The sequence below is a fragment of the Theropithecus gelada genome, chromosome 3, assembly GCF_003255815.1.
Source record: "Theropithecus gelada isolate Dixy chromosome 3, Tgel_1.0, whole genome shotgun sequence".
Taxonomy (NCBI): Eukaryota; Metazoa; Chordata; class Mammalia; order Primates; family Cercopithecidae; genus Theropithecus; species Theropithecus gelada.
Genome location: NC_037670.1, coordinates 129,984,997 through 130,002,285, shown reverse-complemented (window position 1 = coordinate 130,002,285; position 17,289 = coordinate 129,984,997). Strand labels below are relative to the sequence as shown.

Below are 17,289 nucleotides of genomic sequence, written 5' to 3'. Positions count from 1 at the left end.
GAAAGGGGCCACTGGGTCTCAGGTGGCTCTCCCTGGTCTGCAGCCAGCTATGCCCAAATGCCAAGGACCTGTGGAACCATTGCAAGTAAAATAAAACATTAAGAGCATTAAGAGCAGCACGGCTCCTCTCCTTCCCTTTGGTCCCCACTCCCACCCTATTCCCCAACCCTTGTGCTGCATTCGGCGTTGCTGCGGAAGCTAGACTTGGGAACTCTGGGTTCAGAGGGGAGCACCATTTTCCCCCAGCGTTCTGGAAGCACTTTAGCAGCTGGTTGAGAAAACAAAAAACAAAACAAAAAAAAAAAACAAAAACCAGATTGCCTGACAATGTCTCACTTGTTGGTGCAAATGTGCATTTTTTTTAAAATGTAGTCTTAATGCCAAATTCTATTTAGTCTCCTTTTTTCTTATATTTTTTGTTTGTTTCTTAAACCAGAGAGAGAATTTGACCCAAATAAACACTGTGGAGTATTGGATCCCGAGACAAAGAAACCTTGCACAAGATCCCTCACCTGCAAGGTATTTCTCTTTCCATAAAAAATACTTCCTGCTCTGGCTGGGGCCTTTGTCGAAATGTTTGCATGCCACTCTCTGCACACGGCAGGGTGTGGAACCTCGACATGACCCCCAGCTGTTCTTTGTAAGGGAAATGCTTTCTTCTCGTCCATGGTAGCAGAGTGCCTGCCTCAAGCTGGCTGGCTTTTTAAGAAGGAAAAAAAAAAAAAAAAAAAACTAGGCTTCCCCTGTTACTTGTGAGGCCAGACAGTAAATTGTATTTATAGGCACTCACAGGCGGTTCTAAAGCCTGCTACGTTTTAATGTATGCAGGAGCAGCGGCGGCGGCGGCGGCGGCGGCGGCAGCGCCCTGAAAGGCAGCCCTGGAGGGGAGGATGATATGCCGCGCCCCTGATCCAGCCACACCGGGGTGGCCAGGGGAACAGCTGACCCAAGGCGGCCGCCATTGGGTCGCCCAAAGCCCTGTATTTCATGCTGAACTGCTAGTGCTTCTTGGGATCAAGGCGATGGCCCTCTCTGCTTGGTGGCTCTGTTTGTCTGGGCCGAATCGAGCCTCCCACCTGCACCTGGATTAACTCTAGCATTCCCTCGCAGTTGCCTTTCATCAGAGAGGTTTTCATGGGTTCTGCGCTGAAGCTCGTCATCCTATGCCATTTTTTGGAGGAAGCTTTGGCTTCGTAACACCAGGAGTGTAGGGCATGGTTGCGTTCGTGTGGTCTCTGCCTCTTCCTAGCCGCAGAACAGGAGCTGTTGCCTTGAAGTTGACTTTTCAAGCACCTCTAAATTTCCATGAATTGCTATTTCTGAAATGGAGGGTCTGGGGAAGCAGGTTTATGTGCTGATCAAAGAGGCTGTGCTTTTCATTTCTCTTCTCCTTAGACACATTCGCTAAGCCATCGGAGGGCAGTCCCAGGCCGGAAAAAGCAATTCGACCTCCTCCTGGCAGAACACAAAGCCAAGTCCCGGGAAAAAGAAGTTAAAGATAAAGAGCATCTCCTGACTTCCACGAGGGAAATACTTCCCAACCAATCCGGGCCGGCGCAGGATTCTCTGCCAGGGTCTTCAGGAAGCTCTGGGCCAGAACCGAAAGTTGCATCCCCTGCAAAATCCAGGCCACCTAACTCTGTACTTCCTAGGTAAGTACCACCTTGACGCTGGAAGCCCTGAATGCTTGGTCAAGCGACTTTAGCTTGCCTGGTCTGTGGCGTGTGGTCTGATTATGTGTTAAATGGAAGTCATAATAGTACTACTTCGTAAGGCAGTAGTAAAGTTTTAATGAGATAATGTACATAAAAGGCCCAGCCCAGTGCCTGCCACATAGTGTTCAACAGATTTTACTGCTGTCATCATTATCATCATCACTGTCATCACCATTGTCAGCAGCAGTGGACTTCATGGCAGACTAGCAGACCTTATATCAGACAGTGTGTGTTTTTACAGAGCAAGAATAAGCTGGAAACAAATACCTGGAACTGTGACACATCAGTCACCAGGTGACTTCCTGGTTGCCTGGGTTTTTATGTTAGTTGACGATTCCTGGAGCAGATGGGAAACCCGGGTGGATAGGCCGTTAGCACCTCTTAGGCGCTCACTGCACCATGCTAGTCCACTTGCCACGTATTTGTTTTCCACGCTCTCCTATCATCAGGATGAAAGGGGAAATTGGCATAGCAGAGGTTGTTTGTCCTTACATGTCTCTCCACACCAGGAAAGCTACTCTTCTGGGCCACCTGTTTGGGGTTCTATGTGGTTGTCCCGGACAGAAAGGAAAAAATAGAAAACAGAATTAACACTCATTTGGATTAAAAGTAATTTAAAATCCATGCATGTCCGTTTTGATGGGCAGCAGCTCAATTCCCAAATAATGGGACAGAGAACCACTTATTCAAAAATATTTATTGAGTGCTCGTTCCATAAGCAAGATTCCATGTTAGGTACTCTCAGGCAGGGGTACAGAGATTAATGAAGCTAGACCCCGCTTTTCAGGAATTTGGAGTTTAAAAAAATGAGATAAGAATCAAGTATCCATAATTTGTATAAAAAGGAAACATTAATAATACTCCATGAGAAGTGCAGATAACGATATTATCTGATGTTCTTTATGCATACAGTGTGAATCTCAACGAGTAGCAAATAGGCTTTAAGAGGACATAGTCATAAAAGAAGGGGAGGGAGTTGATTTTTAAAGCAAAAACAAATATTTGGTAGCAGTCACTCCTGATCTGCCAGGCTCTCACCCTGATGCCTTCCATGTTGGTGCAAGCCTGACCCAGTTTGACAGCCATAGTCCCTCTGTCACTATGGCCAAGCTCAGCCTCAGGCGTTCAGGAGGATGCGGTCAGATGGAATTGCCATCCCCAACACTTCCATCATGCTCACCATCGTGGCGTTACTGTCGCCGTGGACATGCTACTTTCCTGGCCACCCCTCGCTTTGCAAGATCATTTTGTAATGACTTCTCACTGTCATGTGGGGTGTTGGTTAAGGATATTACCCTTGTTTTAGAGTTGAGGCAACAGTTCTGTTCCAAACTTCTGGAAGGGGTTTCAATTCTATATAGAGCGGCTTTTAAACTTCTTTGTAGCTGTCGAACATTTTCATTCCAGCACAACCTGGGTACCTGAGAGGAAAGTAGACTTGCCTCCCCCTGAAGCCGGCTAAGCTCACACATGTACCCAGAGCCACTGTCCCCTACACCCTCTCAAGGATCTCCTTGGGATCCCCAAGGACTCCAGGGAACCCAGTTTGAAAGCCTTCTTTGATTATACAAATCTCCATCTATTTTTGACTGATGGAGGCACTTCTCACCAGGCAGTGGTACCTGGCTTAACAGAGAAACAAGGGAGCAGCCGTTAAATAATAAAAGAGCGGAGCCTGAAGGATCTGCTCCGACTGTTTCTTCTGGGTTTAATTTTCAGGGGAATGTTCATCTATAGAGAAATGCCAGCTGTTTGTGTTCTCTTAAGGAAGCAGAAAAGGATGGGTGAGGTTAATCAGCAAAAAGAATGTTTCTGGAAAAGAAGCTGGGGGGGCAGAGGAACACATTACACATGTTGGTAACAGAATCTTTTTTTTTTTTTTTTTTGAGATGGAGTTGCACTCTGTCGCCCAGGCTGGAGTGCAATGGCACGATCTTGGCTTACTGCAACCTCCGCCTCCCGGGTTCCAGCAATTCTCCTGCCTCAGACTCTCAAGTTGCTGGGATTACAGGCGTGTGCCACCATGCCCAGCTAATTTTTTGTATTTTTAGTAGAGATGCACTGTCACCATGTTGGCCAAGCTAGTCTCGAACTCCTGACCTCAGGTGATTCCCCCACCTCGGCCTCCCAAAGTGCTGACATTACAGGCATGGGCCACCATACCCAGCCCACAGAATCATCTTTGAAGATCTTTTCAAGATTGGGTTAGGCATCAGAAAACTCAGGGGCGAGTTCTTTTCCAAAGTTAAGCAGGAAAATGTCCTGCACTTGTCTTAGTTTAGGACAAGATCCCCTGCAATCAAAGATTGAAGAGCTATGATCAGAGTTGAATATTGTAATCCCACAAAACTTACAAAAACATTGCTTTACTCATATTGATGTATATACAATAGATGTTTCATCTACACAGATTATCTGTACTTGGCAAAAAAAAAAACTATCGCACATGAATGGAATTTATTGTCATCCCCTCCCACTTGTGAATTCCCTTTGTAGGAAATGCTAACGTGTGTGAATTTATTTCATACGTATCTTTTTGTTAACCTTGAAAATATTTTCGTTCTCATATTCTTACATTGCAACCCATTCTTGTCAGGGATTGCTAAAAAGGGAACTTGAGTCTAGAATTAGAAAAGTTAAAGTTAGATAACAAGGGTTGGAATGGGATTTGAAGTGGAAATCTCAACTCCATGCCTACTAACTAGGTAAGCTTGGTCATGGTTCTTAGCCTGTCTCGCCTCAGATTGCTCATCTGTACAGTGGAGCTAATGAGAGTGAAATGAGAAGGTACCAAGCACATAAGAAGCAGTCCATGGATGGTAGCTATTAGTGAGTGGGAGGGGCACTCCACAGGAAGGCGAAGGCAGTGAATGCCGGCCTTGACACTGCCTGGTTTCCGTATGCCTGCCCTCCATGCTTCTGCCCCCAGCCCGAGGGGCCTGGAATAACACACTCATAGGTTCAGTTTCTTTGCCTCCAACTCTAAAGGAACACGTTGCTTGCTCCAAAAAGCCCGAGGGTTGTGGATGACTAGGCCAGCCACCGCCACTGGGACTGTTTTAAAGGGCAAAGAGGGCTGGGCTCTGACAAGCCAGGCTGAGAGCCCTCAGGAAACTGGTGCCACAAAATCTGGGCACAGTCCCCTCTGTCTCGTAGATGCTTACACATGCAGTCTAAAGTATAAAAGGGCAAACTTAGTTAATCTTAGACTGACGAGGGCAGTGTGGAGAGAGGCAGAAGGTCCTAGATTCCTGACAAAGGGCAGAGATGAGTCTGGAATAAAAGCAACTTCTGTTCCGTTCTGTATCTCATTAGGATAGTGATATTGCCACACTTCAAGCCAATTCTCTCCCTTTTTTTTTTTTTTTTTGTAGAGACAGAGTCTCACTATGTTGCCCAGGCTGGTCTTGAACACCTGGGCTCAAGCAGTCCTCTTGCCTTGGCCTCTCCAAGTGCTAGGATTACAGGCATGAGCTGCCACGCCCGGCCTTATTCTCTCCCTGACTTCTTATATATTTGTCCCTGTGCTGTTTCTACATCTGTTTCTCAGTCTGGAGGGCTTTGAGGTTATGGAGACAGGCACAAAACCCCTCCGTTTCTTATTAGCTTTGTAACAGTTTCTTCATCTGAGACCAGGCGCAGTGGCTCATGTATGTAATCCCAATATTTCGGAAGGCAGAAGTGAGAGAATAACTTGAGCCCAGGAATTCAAGAGCAGCCTTGGCAACATAGCCAGACCCCATTCTCCACCAAAAGGGAAAAAAAAAAAATCTCATCTAAGAAAGGCAGATGCTAGTTTACTCACCTAAGGTGGCTGGAATAAGAAATGTACATTTCATGCCTGGCACATAGTAAGGACTGAATTAAGGTCAAATAGTAAGGAATGAATCAAGGTCAATTGCCCTCTGCTCTCTTCCTCAACGCACTCAGACAAACTAATGCTCTGCTTCCTCAAAGTAGTAAGGTAGGACTTTCTCTGCATTTCCCTGAGTTGAACTGGACAAGACCCGTCATCCTATGCTTTGACTTTAGACCAGACTGGTGGACAGATGGGGGACAGGTGATGTAGTATGGAGGGAGAAAGAGTGAATGGCAACTAAACAAACTTGAGTGACTGTGTCAACACCTTCCTGTGACTCACTGCCCCATTCCCCATCACTCCTCACCCAAGCCTCACTTTTTCCGAGACCCAAGCTGGTTCCAGTGAACTTCTTCCCTCCAGGTATCATCCTGGAGTGCAGCAATCAGAGCTAACAGGTCCTGAAAGCATCCACCACTATATCACCTCCAGGAGGCTGAATGCACCCTGAGGGCAATGAGCCCGAAAGGAAGTGGTGCGGAGCTCCCTCCTCCTGGTGTGTGTGCACACACGAGCACACCATCATGCGTCCCTGTTTCTCCCTTTGCTCCCACAGCTAGTTGTGGGCTAGAGCACAGCTTCCACGCTCAGCTTACTCCCCAGGAATATTCCACTCATCTCCTCTTTTATCTGGCAATTATTATAGAGTGTTTCAGCTGGTTTTCTTCTTAATTACACTGCTTTTTTTGTTGTTATTATTGTTTTAAGACATAATCTCCCTCCTGTCGCCCAAGCTGGAGAGCAGTGTCATGATCTCAGCTCATGACAACCTCCACCTCTCAGGTTCAAGTGATTTTCCTACCTCAGCCTCTCTAGTAGCTGGGATTACAAGTGCCTACCACCATAGGCTGGCTAATTTTTGTATTTTTAGTAGAGATGGGGTTTCTCCATGTTGGCCAGGCTGGTCTCGAACTCCTGACCTCAGGTGATCCACCCACCTCAGCCTCCCAAAGGGCTGGGATTACAGGCATGAGCCACAGCGCTCAGCCTGCATTTTTAAAAATCAGAGTAAGATAGGCACATAGTTCAAAAATTAAATTGTGCTTAAATAATGAAATGAATGAAAACAGTTTCTGCCATCCTGGAACATGTCTTTGCTCTTTCTGTGTTCAAGCGCCTGTTTCCTGGATCCAAGTGACTGCCTCCTTCTTAGTTTGCACCTTTAAATTTTGATGGAGTACCTCCTCCATTAGCTTCCTGTGAAAAGATGTGTGGGAGGTCAATATTTAGAATCCTTGCACACTTGAAAATATTTTTATTCTACTCTCACACTTAAATTGATAATCTATCTGAGTATATAACTGGATTGAAAATCATTTCCCTGCAGAATTTTGAAGACATTTTTTCATTGATTTATAGCATTGAAAATTTTATCAAGAAGTTTAATATTATTCTGATTATCATTTCTTTGCACACATCCAGTTTTTTACTCTGAAGCCTGGGGGCTGTGAAAGTTCACACAGTAGTCACTCTTTTTTTTTAAGACAAGGTTACACTCTGTAACCCAGGCTGGAGTGCAGTGGTACAATCATAGCTTATCCCAGCTTCAAACTCCTGGCTTCAAATGATCCTCCCACCTCAGTCTCTCAAGTACCTGGGACTACAGGTGCAAGCCTCTGCCCCTGGCTAATCTTTTTATTTTTTTACAGAGACAGGGTCTTGCTGTGTTGCCCAGGCTGGTCTTGAATATCTGGGCTCAAGCAATCTCCTCAGCCTCCCAAAGTGCTGGGATTACAGATGTGAACCACTGCACCCAGCTGATCACTCGATGTAGCTCATTTTCTTTCATTGTACTGGGTACTCAGTAGCTCATTCAATCTGGAGATACTTTTCCTCTTCTGGGATATTTTCCTGTGTTACATCTTAGATGATTTTCTCCCCACTATTGTCTTTATTCTTTCTTTCTTGACTTTCTATTAATTGGATGTTGGACCTTTAGCTCTCTTACCTCTTTTTGTCTCTTAATCTCCTTGTTCTACTTTCTGAAATATTTTCTTTGATTTTATCTTCAAAAATGGTATTTTAAATCATTCATGATGCTTTCCTATTTTTTAGGATCTGGTTCTCTTTATCTGGTTGTTTCTTACACTATACCACGATCATTTTTCAGAGGCAATAACATCCTAATATCTTTGAAGATAGGTTTTTTAGTTTTTTCTCTTTCCATCATCATCTTAGTTTTTTCCAGGTTTGTTTCCTTTCTGTGTTCATGTCTTTGATGTGTGGTTGGGCAGCCTCACACTGGAGATGCTCCGGCAGTGTTGGGCCATCCCTAACCATGCACATTTAGAAGAGAGGCTCTAACAGCCTAATTGGAAGTCTGTGTGGGAGATTGTCAGTCACAATTTTCTGATCACCACTCAGCCTTTTGTTTAAGGATTTCCAAAGGCAAGATCTGGAAGCCTTCTCTGGGACCATTCAGTTTCTCAAAGATAGAAGCCTGACTGGTGATGTGCCTGGCAGTAGGCATTCTGGAAGTCCTGACTAGAAATGGCCCACAGTTCCCCTGTGTCCAGCCCTGTGCCTCACTCCTACTCTGTGCTGAGCCTGATGGCCCCGTATCTAGAATCTCTCCAGTTCAACTTCTGTGGCAAGTAAACCTTTGCTCTCTTGTTAGCAAGTTTATTGTCGTTGGCCGGGTGCGATGGCTCACGCCTGTAATCCTAGCACTTTTGGGAGGCTGGGGTGGGCAGATCACTTGAGGCCAGGAATTCGAGACCAGCCTGGCCAACATGGTGAAACCCTGCCTCTACTAAAAGTACAAAAATTAGCTGGGTGTGGTGGCACGCGCCTGTGATCCCAGCTACTTGGTAGGCTGAGGCAGGAGAATTGCTTGAACCTGGGAGGCAGAGGTTGCAGTGAGCTGAGACAGTACCACTGCACTCCAGCCTGGGCGACAAAGCGAGACTCCAGAAAGTTTATTGGGGTACCGAAGAGGGTGTACTGGCAGAAATGGTGATAACTCATCATCTGGTTGTGTGAGGTGGTAGACATGACCTTTAGGTCTAATTGCTATGTATTAAGACCTTCAACTCTCAAGCTGTATTTAGTCCTCACCTCACCTATGACTTCTGCTGCTCTAGGAATGTCCTAGAGGTGCCCAGCTTCTTGGAGGTTCTATAGTAGGTCAGTTCCTTTCCCGTTAGTTAATACTTCTCTGGCCACATCCTGTTTTCTTAATATTAAAATCTCATATGCTTGTATCAGTTAGGATGCTTCAGGTGCAAGTAGCAGAAAACATAGACTACCATCCATTTAAATAATTAGGAAACTTATTGCGTGCTACATGAGGTCCCGAGGTGGAGGAGCACCAGTCCCCAACCATCAGAGAGTGACTCGCCTTCACGGCCCTTCTTTTATTCCACCCTCCTCAGTCTTTTGGCTTCATCCTCAAATCCTGTAGCAAAGCAGCTGTAGCAATTCCAGGCACATGTAGATATAACAAGGTCCAGATGAAGCTGAGGACCACCTTTCCTGTGTGTCTCTTTTTTCTTAATAAACTTTATGTTTTAGAGGAGTTTTAGTTTCCCAGCAAAACTGAGCAAAGTTGAGCAGAAGGTATACATGTTTCCTATATACCTCCTGCCCACACATGCATAGCCTCTGCCACTATCAACATCCCCCACCAGAGCCTTGTGTCTCTTTTTTTTTTCTTTTTTGAGACAGGGTCCCACTCTGTCCCCCAGACTGGAGTGCAGTGGCATGATCTCAGTGCAACCTCTGCCTCCCAGGCTCAAGCAAACCTCCCACCTCAGCCTCCCGAGTAGCTGGGACTATAGGTTCCTGCCACCATGCCTGGCTACTTTTTGCATTTTTTGTAGAGATGGGGCTTCACCATGTTCCCCAGGCTGGATGCCTCTTTTTTGAAGTGAGAAAAAGCATTCCAAAAGCCTTCTACCACAAAAAATAATTTTAAAAAAATTTCTCATGTCCTTTTCTAAACCAATCATTAGCAAGCAAAATGAAAGAGATTCCTGTTATTGGTTTAGGAGTTAAATTGATGTTAGAAAGTCATCATCGTAACTATCACATTTCTGCTGATCTCATTGTTCTTTAAAGCTAATGCCTTTTTTATCTCTTTACTGTTATTTTAGTAAGATTTTGGAAGAGAGAAGAGAGAAATATGTGTGATCTATCTGCCCTGTTTGACAGGAAGTTCTTCACATTTCCATGCTCATGGCAGCATTATGGCCAAGATATGGAAACAACCTAAGTGTTCATTGAGGGATGAATGAAGATATATATATATATAAAATTTCAGCCTGGTGCAGTGGCTCAGGCCTGTAATCCCAGCACTTTGGGAGGCTGAGGTGGGCGGATCACTTGAGGTCAAGAGTTCGAGACTAGCCTGGCCAACATGGTGAAACCCTGTCTCTACTAAAAATACAAAAATTAGCCAGATGTGGTGGTGCATGCCTGTAATCCCAGCTGCTTTGGAGGCTGAGGTAGGAGAATCACTTGAACCTGGGAGGCAGAGGTTGCAGTGAGCCAAGATTGCACCACTGTACTCCAGCCTGGGTGAAGAAGTGAGACTCTGTCGCAAAAAAAAAAAAGAAAGAAAGAAAGAAATTAGCCGAGCATGGTCGCATGTGCCTGTAATCCCAGCTACTCAGGAGGCTGAGGCATGAGAATTGCTTGCTTGAACCTGGAAGGCGGAGGTTACACTGCACTCCAGCCTGGGTGAAGGAGTGAGACTGTGTCTCAAAAAAAACAATAATAAGGCTGGGCGCAGTGGTCTACACCTGTAATCCCAGCACTTTGGGAGGCTAAGGCGGGTGGATCACTTGAGGTCAGGAGTTTGAGACCAGCCTAGTTAACATGGCTTAATCCCATCTCTACTAAAAATACAAAAAAATAAGCTGGGCGTGGTGGTGGGCGCCTTAATCCCAGCTACTCAGAAGGCTGAGGCAGGAGAATCACTTGAACCTGGAAAGCAGAGGTTGCAGTGAGCCAAGATCACACCACTGCACTCCAGCCTGGGTGACAGAGGGAGACTCCATCTCCAAAATAAATAAATAACAACAATAATAATAATAATACATTTATATATAGAGAGAAGGAAATATTATTTAACAATAAAAAAGAAGGAAATCCTGTCATTTTCTACAACATGAATGAACTTGAGAGCATTATGCTAAGTAAATTCAGATACAGAATGACAACTACTGTATGATTTCAGTAACAGGTGGAATCTAAAACAGCCAAATTCACAGAAAGAGAGAGTAGAATGCCGGTTGTTTGGGGCTAAGGGTTGGGAGAAATGGGGAGATATTGGACAACTTTCAGTTACAAGATGAATACGTTCTGGGGATCTAATATCCAGCATGGTGACTCTAGTTAATAATACTGTATTATGTACTCGAAATTTGCTAAATAAGTAGATCTGAAGCAAATTTCACTGGGCTCAGTGGCTCATGCCTGTAGTCCCAGCTACTTGGGAGGCTGAGGTGGGAAGATCCCATGAGCCCAGGAGTCCCTGTGAATACAGTGAGTGATTGCTCCACCGCACTCCAGCTTGGGAGACAGACAGAGACCGTGTCTCTAAAAAATAAAAATAAAAAATGTTCTCACCATGGAAAAAAAAAACTGGTAACTGCGAGGTGACTTGTGGTAATCGTTTTACAATGTACGTATATACCAAATCACATTGTATACCTTAAATATATACAATTTTATTTATGTATGATAAGTGTAAGATGTTATACCTCAGTAAAGCCGAAGAAAAATAAAACACCAAAAAATAGGAAGTTCTTTAGTAACTTTCTTACATATACCTGTAGTACTAACTCTATTTTCTTCTTGTTTTTGTTTTTCCTCTTTTTCATTATGAAATTTTTCCCATGTATAGAAAAGTAGAGAGAATAGTATATTAAACACCTACAGGTCTTGTTTTAACAGTTAGTGTATTAATATTTTGCAATTATGTTTGCTTCATCTACATTTTTTGATGATGCGTTCTGATGTAAATTGCAAATACCATGGCATTTCACCTCAAACGCCTTCCAAATGCATCTTTAAAAAGTAAAGACAGGACCAGGTGTGGTGGCTCATGCCTGTAATCCCACCACTTTGGAAGGTGGAGGCGGGCAGATCACCTGAGGTCAGGAGTTCGAGACCAGCCTGGCCAACATGGTGAAACCCTGTCTCTACTAAAAATACAAAAATTAGCTGAGTGTAGTGGCGCATGCCTGTTAGTCCCAGCTACTTGGCAGGCTAAGGCAGGAGAATCACTTAAACCTGGGAGGTGGAGGTTGCACTGAGCTGAGGTCGCACCACTGCACTCCAGCCTGGGCAACAGAGCAATACTCTGTCTAAAAAAAAAAAAAAGAAAGACAAGCCTAGCACAGTAGCTCACACGTGCAATCCCAACACTTTGGGAGGCCAAGCAAGGAGGATCATTTGAGGCCACGAGTTTGAGACCAGTCTGGGCAACATAAGCAGACCCTGTCTCTGTAAAAATTTTAAAATGAGCCAGATATTGTGGCACGTGCCTATAGACCAAGCTACTCACAAAGCTGAGGTGGGTGGATCCCCTGAGCCCTGGAGTTTGTGGCTGCAGTAAGCCATGATCATGCCACTGCACTCCAGCCTGGGTGACAGAGCAAGATCCTGTCTCTAAAAAATAAAAATAAATACATAAAAAGAAAGGCAATTCCCTACATAACCATGATGCTGTTATCACACTTAATAAAATCCAGCTCCTTTTTAATCTATCTCCTGCAGGATAAGGAGGACCTATCATGATGGAGAGGGCTTCATAGAGAGAGAGCCTGTTAGAAAGTTTGGAAACAAATCTTCATCAATAGAAGATTTGTTAAGTAAATTGTGATATATTCATACTATGGATTACTGGGGAATATTAAAAATGATATAGTTCTATACATGGAAACACTTCTACAACATCACTAGGTTTTTTAAAAAGCATGTCTCAAAATAGTATGTACTACTCACATTTCATGTTCCGGGTGATCGTGTGATCCAGTTCTTGCTTTAAGATGCATTTGCATGTGTGTGGATGGTAACAAAGTCTGGAAGGATGTAAATCAAAATGCTAATAATACTTGATCTTGGGTGGCAGAGTTATGGACACTGGTTTTGTTTTTTTTTTTTTTATGTTTTAGCTTTATCTAAATTGCTTTATTATTTGGGTCTTCAACCATAAGCACACAATAATGTTGTTGCCCTGCCTGATACAGAAGAGCAGACATTGAGGAACGTCTGGGGAGATGCGTTCTTTGGCCTGTAGACACTCAGAATAAATGGCAGCTTTGTTTTTATAGTACAGGAAGGTGACAGTCCGTAATAAATTGTCATCCCAACAGAATTCTTATAATGACACTGAAAAACTACATATGGCCTTGTTTTGTTTTGTTTTTATAGTAAAATATACATAACGCAAAATTTACTATTTTTAAGTGTCTAGTGGCATTAAGTACATTCACAATGTTGTGTAGTTATACTGTCATCCATCTCCAGAACTTTCTCATCATCTCCAGTTGAAGCTGTATATCCACTAAACACCCCCTCCCTATTCCCCTCTCCTTCCAACTCCTGATAACTCTTGTTCTACTTTCTGTCTGGGTATCTCATATAAGTGGAACCATCCAATATTTGTCCTTCATGTCTGGCTTATTTCATTTAGTATGATGCTTTCAAGTGTCATTTATATAGTAGCAGAATTTCATTCCTTTTTAAGGCTTGCATAATATTCCATTGAATGAATATACCATATTTTGTCTTGTCATCTGCTGATGGACATTTGGGTTGTTTTCACGTTTGTGGTTTTGTTTTTAAGTGATTATACTTTTGGAATCTGTTTTAAGTTCAAGCATTGGAGACCTGAAAAGATTTCAAAGCAACAAATATCCAGGGTGAAAATAAGAGAGAGGGGAGACAGATCAGCAGTGCTGCTTCATAAGACTTGAAGGAGCAACTTTCGAAGCAGAAAGCAGAAAAACTATCTTTTTTTCTCCTTCTTTTTCTCCCTATCTTTGTCACCTCTCCCTGCTCAATCACCTGATGGAAGTGGAGAAATAGTAAAAACTGTAACAGTTAACTGTGACTATTCCTCATCTAACTCTTCTGCTAATGTGGATGTGTTTGATTTTGGTTTTGCCTTGTGTTGTTTTGTTTTTTACTGCCTAAGAAGCAGGTAATTCTACCTCTTATTGTGACATTGCTTTTTGTAAGCTTAACCATAATTAAGATGCCATCTGTTGGGTTGTTTTATACACACACAGAATTCATTCATTCGTTCACTGAAAAAAATATCTCTTTAGCACCTACTGTGAGCCGATCATGCCCCACAGTACGTAAAAGGGCTTGTCAAAAAGTAAATTTAAGCTGTGCACGGTGGCTCACGCCTGTAATCGCAGCACTTTGGGAGGCTGAGGTGGGCAGATCGCCTGAGGTCAGGAGTTCAAGACCAGCCTGGCCAACATGGTGAAATCCTGTCTCCACTAAAAATACAAAAATGAGCCAGGCATGGTGGCGGGCACCTGTAATCCCAGCTACTCGGGAGGCTGAGGCAGGAGAATCGCTTGAACCTGGGAGATAGAGGTTGCAGTGAGCAGAGATCACACCACTGTACTCCAGCCTGGGTGATAGACTAAGAGTATCTCGTAAATAAATAAAAAATGTAAATTGAAACAGTCATCCTCAGAAAATACAATTAAACTACACACAGCTCAATATTAAGTGACAGGCATGGGTGCAGAGTAAGGTACTAATAAGTGGCCCATCAGCAGGACAAAACTTTTTTTCATGTCAGTATAACAACAGTTTCCTAAAATCATAGCTTTGTATCAAAGAACATATGCATAGGACTGTGTTTCTTCATTACTGATATTTTTGGTGATTGCCCTAATCTTGTTTACCTGGTTGATCTTCCTGTCAGTTTCCACTTTCAAAGGAAAGCAATTGTATGGCAAGTACAGCTTACTTACCTGCAAATGAGTGAATACTTGTAACTGAATTCATAGAAGACTGGTGTAGGTTCAGTTCACTTTGTCACGTTCCCATATCTGATGTTCCACTTACACTGTTGGGCTTTCCCATCATTCCTGTCATCTGCCCCAGGGACAGCAGCTGGGGCAGAACTTGACTGGGTCACCAGAGAGAGCTGGTCACTGCAAACCCTTCAGCCTTGATAGTTTTCCCTTATGCAAAGTCACCACCGATGTGCCCTCCCTGAGGTACTGGCAAGGCTAATCAAGCTGTTTTCGTTTTCTTTTTTTCTCTTTTTTTCTTTTTTTTTTTTTTTTTTTTTTTTTTGAGATGGAGTCTTGCTCTGTCACCCAGGCTGGAGTGCAGTGGCACAATCTCAGCTCACTGCAACCTCCACCTCCCGGGTTCAAGAGATTCCCCTGCCTCAGCCTCCTGAGTAGCTGGGACTACAGGCACGCGCCACCACACCTGGCTAGTTTTTTGTATTTTAGTAGAGACGGGGTTTCACCATGTTGGCGAAGATGGTCTCAATTCCCTGACCTCGTCATCTGCCCGCCTCAGCCTCCCAAAGCGCTGGGATTACAGGTGTGAGCCATGGCACCTGGCCATTAACAGGCTGTTTCCTGAGCACCATTAAACTGGGTGGATCTTGTCACCTCAGAAAAGGTTTATTTGGTTTATTTTCTTTGTTCTCCCCTCTTGCCCTTAGACCACCATCTGCAAATAGCATAAGCAGCAGCGCGTCTTCGAATCATAGCGGCCACACTCCAGAGCCCCCACTCCCACCTGTTGGAAGTGACCTCGCCAGCCGACTATCCAGTGATGAAGGGGAGATGGACGGAGCCGACGAATCCGAGAAGCTAGACTGTCAGTTCTCCACGCACCATCCCAGACCTCTTGCGGTAGGCCTCCTTCTGTTCCTTACTGTGCGTTCTTCGCCTGTGCTTTGCAGACACTTAGGTGATCATACCAAAGGCATGATCCTTCCTAAGGCAAGGCTGCCTGTGCAGTGTTTTACAAAAAGACTTACCGTGAGTTTTAACGATTGCCTTAGAAATACCCTTGAACATTACAAAAGGAAAGGAACGGGCTCCCAGCTGATTATAATCCCGAGTACTTCCACATACTACTAAAAAGAAAAAAAGAGAGAAGAATGGATAATCCTGAGTATTTATGGCCGACCTTGAAGCGAGCATGCTTGAGAAATAGTGTTTCTATAAGTGCACTCAGGAGCTGATCCTCTGGCCTTGTCCATCTAAAAACGGAGCCTCTGATGTCCAGGGTTAGCTTAGTTCACCTGCTCTGGAAACCGTCTGTCTTAGCAGCACGTCAGGGGTCAGCCCTTGTTGGTATTCTCCCCTGTTAGTTCTAAGTATTACTGTTGTGTGACCATATGGCACCAGAACTGAGCGTGTGTGTGTGTTGAAGGAAAGAAGAAGCATTTCAGGTCACCATGATTGCTGATTAGTAAAAAGGGCACTTTCTTTCCCCTTCCTTGAATGAGTGCATGCTGACAGTTCAGAAGGTCATGGAAACTAAGGTGGGAAACAGGAGGCATCTGCTGGAGGCTTGTTTATTGTTTGTCTACGAGCACCTGAAAAGGGACTGCCTGGTGCTGCCATTGCAGAGCCGAATGCAGGGGCCTAGAACATGGGACCCCGTGGTGGTTTACTCTGGTGCCAGCCTGAGTCCTGCAGGATCAGCTCTGTCTCTAGACTGTGTAAGTGAAATCCATCCTGGCCCGCATCAAGATCAAGTGAATCCCTCTTCCCTCCTCTCCGTGTCATGAATGAAGGCCAAGTTCACTTTCTTTCCTGGGGATGATGCTTACCTGTGGCTCACCATCAGTCTGAGACTTTGCCTCTTGATTAGTACAGAAAGTAGTCAGGGACGATTAAGGATGCCTTTGACTGCCAGAAGTAGAACATTCAACTCATCTGGCACAAGCGCTAAGGTCATTTAATTATATCACATAGCAGGGAGTGTAGAGGCAGGTGCTCCCAAGCTTGGTTCAGCTTCTCCACGATGTCATGGAGCTGAGGGACAATCTCTACAACTCCCTCTACCTTTCACGCATGGTCCCAGTCCATCAGCTGCAGCTCTGACATTTCATCCTCACCCAGTGGTATGCTACTCAGGTTGGAAAGGGACAAACAGAAAAGGGGTCTTCTTCCAAGATGCTGCCTTTTTTTTTTTTTTTTTTTTTTTTTTTGAGACGGAGTCTCGCTGTGTCGCCCAGGCTGGAGTGCAGTGGCCGGATCTCAGCTCACTGCAAGCTCTGCCTCCCGGGTTCACGCCAGTCTCCTGCCTCCGCCTCCCAAGTAGCTGGGACTACAGGCGCCGCCACCACGCCCGGCTAGTTTTTTGTATTTTTTTAGTAGAGATGGGGTTTCACCGTGTTAGCCAGGATGGTCTCGATCTCCTGACCTCGTGATCCACCCGTCTCGGCCTCCCAAAGTGCTGGGATTACAGGCTTGAGCCACCGTGCCCGGCCGATGCTGCCTTATGTTAGGAAAGAAAATCTTCCTATGAAAACCTCAGCAGACTTCCCCTTATATCTACCAGAAATGGGTCACATGCCCATCCCTAGATCAATTGGCAGCAGAGAAGGAAGGGGTTGCAGTGACGCAGGAGGAACCAGCCATGATTCATCCCAAGGTTCTGGGAGGAGACCGCTTGATTACTGCTCTGTGTCAGATATCAAAATAAAAGTGTGGTTCTGTTTGCAAGGAAAAGACAGAGGTGGGAGTGGGTGGTAGTTGGTGAGGT

The 17,289-nt window shown here is 44.6% G+C and overlaps 1 protein-coding gene across 3 annotated transcripts in view; it reads left to right on the top strand.

Moving 5' to 3' along the window:
- The window catches only part of ATXN7L1 (ataxin 7 like 1), a 272,319-nt gene that overhangs the window by 236,977 nt on the left and 18,053 nt on the right, over positions 1-17,289 (top strand). For all 3 annotated transcript variants that reach the window (XM_025380736.1, XM_025380737.1, XM_025380735.1), the window contains 3 exons: positions 437-519; positions 1,396-1,652; positions 15,230-15,422. In XM_025380736.1, coding sequence (XP_025236521.1) covers positions 437-519; positions 1,396-1,652; positions 15,230-15,422 — 533 coding nt within the window. The remainder of the gene's footprint in view (positions 1-436; positions 520-1,395; positions 1,653-15,229; positions 15,423-17,289) is intronic.